Genomic DNA, 7,047 nt, shown 5'->3' with positions numbered 1-7,047 from the left:
TTGCAGCCATGCTGTGTTGCAGCCACGCAGCGTTGCCGCGATGCTGTGTTGCAGCCATGCTGTGTTGCAGCCATGCTGTGTTGCAGCGTTGCAGCCATGCTGTGTTGCAGCGTTGCAGCCATGCAGCTTTGCGTTCAGAGGGGTTTCTGCTCTTAGAGCGACTCCGGCTGCTGTTTGCAGGTGAAGGAGCTGCTGACGTCGTTCGGGCCGCTCAAAGCCTTCAACCTGGTGAAGGACAGCGCCACATCGCTGTCCAAAGGTTACGCCTTCTGCGAATACGTCGACATCAGCGCCACCGACCAGGTAAACGCTCTGCTGCATCCAACCGCATCAGCAGGCGGCTGGATGTGTCTGTTGAAGCTGTGCTTGTCTTTGTTCAGGCGGTCGCCGGGCTCAACGGGATGCAGCTGGGCGACAAAAAGCTCATCGTCCAGAGGGCCAGCGTGGGCGCCAAAAACGCTAATCCTGTGAGTTTGAGATGTGACGTATGACTCTGAGCCACATATCTATTAGGTCAGGGGTTTTCAAAAAGTGAGAGAGCGACAACTTTAAATGATCAAATCTGTTCAATATGTCTCTGTTATGCGTAACATTAAGATTAATGATAATTACATCAGGACTTGGTTTTGCAATGGGATGTTGATGACAGAAGACTAGATTTGTTGTAGGAGTTTGTGGCGAATCAACAGGCAAAACAATAAATTTGCTCTAAAGTACCAAATATTAGTTGAATAGATAAAATATCAAATAGATACAAAGAGACAAGATTATGCCAACAACACAAACAATCTTAAGCAGTTTGATCCTCTGGCCCCTTTAAAACTTATTTTAATTTAAGTTTTTATTTACATTTAAAACTTCATGCAAATGAGATTTCAAATTAATTACAAATTACTTTGTTCAATAATTGATTAATCACATGTTATGCAACAAATAAAAAGTTATTTAATTCAGGACATAAACTAGCAGAGTCAGTTTATGCTAACAGATTCTTAGTGAAGTGACTAAGAACAAAACTGAGAATATTACAAGCATTAACATTTCAAAATATGTTAAAAATACCATGAAATAAATAAATGGGTCAATGGCAGTTTAGCCGAATTGTTAAGAACCCTTAAGACATTAGACAAAAACAATCTCCTGTCCTATTTCAAGATCCTTAATAGTTTCATAGATAAACTTATCAAAAATAATTAAAATTCATTATGGAGTTCTGTTCTGCAAACACAGAAATCATAAAAGAAGCAAAACAAAAAAAACTGATTCTAGTGGTAAAATGAACAACCATGAACAAAACGATCCAAATGAGCTGCATGTCAGTTTCATAACTCTACTTCTTCTTCTTCTTCTTCTTCTTCTTCTTCTTCTTCTTCTTCTTCTTCTTCTTCTTCTTCTTCTTCTTCTTCTGAACTGGAGATAAACAGGAAAAAGGAATTCAACTTCGTATTGATAAACTAAATTTCAGTAAATCTTTTAATTTAATAAGCTCCAAGTAGTGACTGCAGGAGTAACTTGCTTTTATAACAGCGCCCCCGGTGGCTGGATGAATAATTACATAAAGTTGGTTAAACGTTAGTTTTTCTGGTTCATGTTTTTTCCTTGTGTCAGGCCCCACTTGAAGAGCTCTGGCGCCCCTCCTTGGGTCGCGCCCCTCACTTTGAAAAGCCCTGTGTTAGCTCATTGTCCGTCTGCAGACCTCCGTCATCGAGACGCCGGTGACGCTGCAGGTGCCGGGGCTGCAGCGGCTGCAGAACTCCGGCCTGCCCACTGAGGTGCTGTGCCTTCTCAACATGGTGATGCCGGAGGAGCTGGTGGACGACGACGACTACGAGGAGATCCTGGAGGACATCCGCGAGGAGTGCTGCAAGTACGGCAGCGTCCGCTCCATCGAGATCCCGCGGCCCGTCGACGGCGTGGAAGTCCCCGGCTGTGGAAAGGTTCGCTCTGAGACTCTTGGACCAGTTGAACTCGCATGTAGATTAAGCTTTTACAGACACACCTGAGCTAAAGTGATACTTGGCTCACTGCTGCCATCTTGTGCGTTAATGTGGAAAACTTCTACATCTTCAACTCACAAGCCTCAGCGTCTTTTATCCACACTTTGAAGAAGCGCATCAGAAACGATTAGTGGAAAAACTGATTTCCTAACCAGTTTCTTTTTGCGACATTTTAAAAGTTTGCTCAAAATTTCCCACTAGATGGAAACATGACTGCCAGCATGTATTTAGCAGCTGCATGGTTTGTATCAGAACAGGGTAGGAAGTTGCATAACGGCTCGGTTCTGATCCGCTCCTCTGCTCCTTTCCTCCAGATCTTTGTAGAGTACGTTTCTCCTGCAGACTGTCAGAAAGCCATGCAGGCCCTGACCGGCCGTAAGTTTGCTAACCGAGTGGTGGTGACCAAATACTACGACCCGGACATGTACCACCGACACGAGTTCTGATCCACCACCGACACGAGTTCTGATCCACCACCGGCACGAGTTCTGATCCACCACCGACACGAGTTCTGATCCACCAGACCGCCGGTCGGCCCGCTTCCTGTTCCTCCTCTGGAGGGAAGCTGGAAAACCGTCTCTGTGTCATTGTCCTGTTAACCCGGAGCGCCACAGAGTCCAGGACCTCAGATTAATTCATCCAGATTAAACACAGCGTGGCGTTTCCAGGGAATCGGGATCAATCTGGGATTTCAGACAGGAAAGTTTTAAGTCTGGAAAACAAAATCAGAAAAAGTTTGGAAATTATATTTTTCAAGACAGTTTCCATTCCGTCCGCCCTGCTGTCTCTTTCCTTCCCAACTTTCCTTTATTGTGTCAAATATTTCTCATTTCTTTACTCACATCCTTCATTCCTTCCCAACTTTCTTCCTTCCTTTTGTCCATCCATCCAGAGCACAAACGTTTTTTATTTATTCTACGTTTAAAACCCCATCATGAAATGTTGCTGCAGTGAAATATTTATGGAATTTATTAACTGAATATATCCTGCTTTTTGCCCCATATGTTATTAAACCTCTACTGTGCAGGTTTGCTGCTAAAGTAAATTATGTAAATATGAAACGATAGTTTGGAAATGAAAGCACACAAACTTCAAGCTGCTCCAGTTACCCAGATGGAAACTTGACCGTTTGCTAAACCTTTTTTATTTAAGATCTATATGTAAGTTAGGGTTCTAACCCCTATGAAGTGATATATTTACATGTATTTAATTATATTTTATTATTTTACAAGTCACATCTGACCATCAGTAGATCTACAGACCGTGTATTTTTAGCTGCCACCAGTAGGGGGCACCAGAGCACATAAAGAGTGAAGACTTAACAAATGGTCAATTTTAATAGAGTATTGAACAATTTTTCCTAAATTTCTAAGCACTTTAAAAACAGTTAAACAGATGTTTAGAGTAGCACCTTTCTAGATCTGTAGAAGATGCACTGAATAATTCACCGTTTTATTGCTGTTGCATCCTGAAATGACTTTAAAATCTTCTGCTCTGAAATTAAAGCACCTGAGCAAACATTGTCTTGGATAAACAGAATAACTTCTGTTTCTGTGTAAATGTGTGTTTTATTGTGTGAATCAAACATATCAGCTGGTTTGAAGCAGCTACTGTGTGTTTTATATGCGACTCGGATGTGAAGGAAGAGGAAAGTTTTTAGTTTCTGTAACCTCCTGCCACTGCCTCCAATAAACGCTCGTCTCCCTATATTCAGCTGTTTATGTGGATTTTTCTGTACATATTGAACACAAATAAATTAAAATATTACACTACTTGATGCGCTTACTGGTAAATGTGTCCACCAACTTTGTTCTAATGCTATTTTGCAGATGCATTTCTACGAAAATTTTAAATATAAATAAGGAAAGCAAAACAAAAGAAAACAAAATTGTCATTTATATTTTTAAATATTTTCATTATTGCAGTTTCAGCTGCTCTTTTCCATCATTATATGTACTTAAAACTATTATTTATAAACCTTCTTTTATACAATTTCTTGCTTATTTGACTAAGTAAATGTTCTCATTGAAGAATTTCCAGCTGTTTTACCAAGTCAGAATCAAGTCTGAAAATTATAGCACCCATTTTAATAAAAATGGCTGTTTGTGCAATCTTTGTAACATATTGATTATTGTATTCTAGTTGTGGTTTGTTCATATTATTTACCCTTTAAAAAATTACATTATGCAATACACAAATTTACTTATTTATTTTTCTAATAAAAAAAATACATCAAATAAAATATTAAAGTGTTATAATTTTTTTTTTTTAATTTTGAGTAATTAAAAAAAATTGTATATAATCACAAACTTTATAGTGGAAAAATTTATTATTTAATTACAAAAAGCAAAGAAAAATATGACTTTTATTTTTTAGGTTTCAGCCGGATGTGGACAGTTCATGTCTACGTCAGACGCATTGACCGTGACGACAGTCGTCAAGACAGCTCCGTGTGAGGCGGATGCCAGATCAGGGAAACCCGCTTCATTCATCGCCGGGGAGCGGAGCGGGACGGCGGGGGCTTGTCTTCGGGATTCTCCGCTGAAGAGGAACCCGCTGACCGGAAAACATGTCCGGCGACAAGGCGACGGGATCCTGCAACCGGTTCCAGCCGAACATCTTCAATAAGAGCAAATGTCAGAACTGCTTCAAGTCCCGGGAAGTTCACCCGCCGAACGACAGCGACCTGGAGCAGGTGGGTTCCTGGTACCGGTGATGTTCCGTCACGTCTGACCCGGTTCACCCAAAACCCAACTTTTCCCTCACTAATATCATAAAGTTATTAATAAATGTGTAAATTTACTGTCATTTTGCGGTAAGCGAATGGTTATTTCCTCGTATCTTGAGTATTTATCTGTAAATTATTAAAATATTATGGACTTTAGTCATGAATTTGGACTTATTTTGGCTGTCATGGCAACTATTTTTTTATCTCGTTATGAATAATCAGTTAAATAATATAAAAAATATTTTACTTAAAGACGAATGTTTAGTTTTAAACATGTTGAAATAAAACAGTTTTTGTTCACTTAAAAATTCACTTTTTCTAAGTCTGATCTTAAGTTGTGTTAAAAAGAATTAACTCACTCACAAATTTCCTTTAATATTTCTTTCATCACGCATAAATATTTTATAGCCCCAAACAAAGTGTAATATTAAAATCATCCCGAGTAAATACAGAAATTGAGTTTGTACAATAACGTTATTTGTTGAGGAAGAATGAACTTTCCAAGCCGGTTTAATGATCCGAACTGCAGTTTTTCCCTCTTGGCACCAACAGACATGCAGCTTCTGCAGCAACTTGCAGTGAATCTTTTACATCACTGTGCAGGAATTCTGGCCCACTTGGCACAAACACTGGATTTCAACATCTGTGGGTTTCAGAAACAGCAGTTTGATCCGATTGGCCGAAATCTCACTTTTACATTTACTTAAATTTAAAGAAGGAAGCGAGGAAAGTAGGAAGGAAAGAAGAACTGAAAATGGGAAGGAAGGAAGGAAGGAAGGAAGGAAGAAAGGAAGGGAGGAAGGAAGGAGAACAGACCACCATGATTCCCTCCCCTTGTTTCTCTGTCCTGTGATGTTATTTTTAAAATGCTGTTAGTTCAGGTTAGTTCAGGTTAGTTGTGGTCAGTTTTGGTTAGTTATAGTTAGTTCAAGTTAGTTGTAGTTAGTTTAGGCTAGTTCAAGTTAATTGTGGTTAGTTCTGGTTAGTTTGAGTTTCTTTGGGTCAGTTTAGTCTGAGTTAGTTTTGATTAGTTCAAGTTCGCTTTGTTTTGTTAGCCTGAGTTAGTTTTTGTTGGATTAGTTTAGGTTAGTCCAGGTTAGTCTGGGTTAGTTTTACAGCAGCTGTATTGTCCGTCATCCGTCCTCTGAATTTATCCCCAGAGTTTCTCAGACTGGTTTCTGTTTGCTGTTCTGCTTGTGGCCTGCTTCCTGCTGTCAGACCGGTTCTGTTTACGAGGTTTCAGTGATCAGTCTGACTTGTAAAAATAGTTTTTTCCGTCTTGATGAAATCATCCTCACACCATCTGGCAGCGATGTGCCTGCAGGTCGGCGAGAGGAGCGCGCCTGGCGTTGTTCCAGGATGTTATCACCTCTGACCTCATGCCAGGTTTCTGTGCAGCCTGTAATTTCAGCGCGTTGCTCAACCTGCAGACGCTTTGCATGCCGCTGCTCTGCACGCCGCTGCTCTGACGCCGCTGCTCTGACGCCGCTGCTCTGCACGCCGCTGCTCTGACGCCGCTGCTCTGCACGCCGCTGCTCTGCATGCCTGATATGAAATGCTGCACAGCTCTATAAATGTGGTGTCTTTAAATCCGGTATAGTTTGTTTTTAAGGCAGTAATCTGAAGAAAGAATCTAAAGTGCTTCTGTTTTCTGTTTGTCAACCAGATGCTGATAATAAATCACGCCAAAGAGAGATATGGAAATATAACATGGATGACATTCAGCTAATTTTCTACGTATCAGTTGGAAAAAATGAACACAATAGTAAATTCTGATCAATGACATCAGGATTTCCTTGAAAATGTTTCCTGGACTAATTTGTACCATTGATGAACTGGTCCTCTTACTGGCCCTGTTACTGGTCTCCTGAGCTTAGACCCTGATGGGTCCCTCCTGCCCTCTGTCCCTCCAGGCGAAGCCCGTCTACGCCGGCTGGTTGTGTTTGGCTCCTGAGGGAACAGACTTTGATAATCCCGCCCAGAGGTCCAGGGTAGGACGTGATTCTCATTCTGACTTCAGCGTTTCTCTCTCTGCTCCTAACAGAATGTTTTCTGTTACCAGAAATGGCAGCGGCGATTCTTCATCCTGTACGAACACGGCAACCTGACGTACGCGCTGGACGAGCTGGTAGGAAACACCGAGGCGGTTCTGATCCGGAACTGAGACGTGTTACGGAGATTAATCCCGGTTATAAACATTAATCCTGTTTATTAACTTTATTCCTGGTTAATAAACATAAATCCTGTTTATTAACGTTATTCCTGGTTAATAAACATTAATCCAGGTTTATTAACGTTATTCCTGGTTAATAAACATTAATC

The 7,047-nt window shown here is 40.8% G+C and overlaps 2 protein-coding genes across 2 annotated transcripts in view; both read left to right on the top strand.

The window, feature by feature from the left end:
* LOC103469439 (splicing factor U2AF 65 kDa subunit-like) overlaps positions 1 to 3,774 on the top strand; it is a 10,363-nt gene extending 6,589 nt beyond the window's left edge. Inside the window, exons 8-11 of the mRNA XM_008417118.2 lie at positions 181 to 303; positions 381 to 467; positions 1,695 to 1,937; positions 2,312 to 3,774. Coding sequence (XP_008415340.1) covers positions 181 to 303; positions 381 to 467; positions 1,695 to 1,937; positions 2,312 to 2,443 — 585 coding nt within the window. The 3' untranslated portion in view covers positions 2,444 to 3,774. The remainder of the gene's footprint in view (positions 1 to 180; positions 304 to 380; positions 468 to 1,694; positions 1,938 to 2,311) is intronic.
* Positions 3,775 to 4,421: 647 nt separating this feature from the next.
* Positions 4,422 to 7,047, top strand: part of LOC103469440 (myosin phosphatase Rho-interacting protein-like) — a 10,043-nt gene continuing 7,417 nt past the window's right edge. The window contains exons 1-3 of the mRNA XM_008417120.2: positions 4,422 to 4,692; positions 6,639 to 6,716; positions 6,788 to 6,853. Coding sequence (XP_008415342.2) covers positions 4,567 to 4,692; positions 6,639 to 6,716; positions 6,788 to 6,853 — 270 coding nt within the window. The 5' untranslated portion in view covers positions 4,422 to 4,566. The remainder of the gene's footprint in view (positions 4,693 to 6,638; positions 6,717 to 6,787; positions 6,854 to 7,047) is intronic.

This window comes from Poecilia reticulata, linkage group LG8 (genome assembly GCF_000633615.1).
Source record: "Poecilia reticulata strain Guanapo linkage group LG8, Guppy_female_1.0+MT, whole genome shotgun sequence".
NCBI lineage: Eukaryota > Metazoa > Chordata > Actinopteri > Cyprinodontiformes > Poeciliidae > Poecilia > Poecilia reticulata.
Note: the sequence above shows the minus strand (reverse complement) of the source record. Positions and strands in the feature narration are given on the sequence as shown.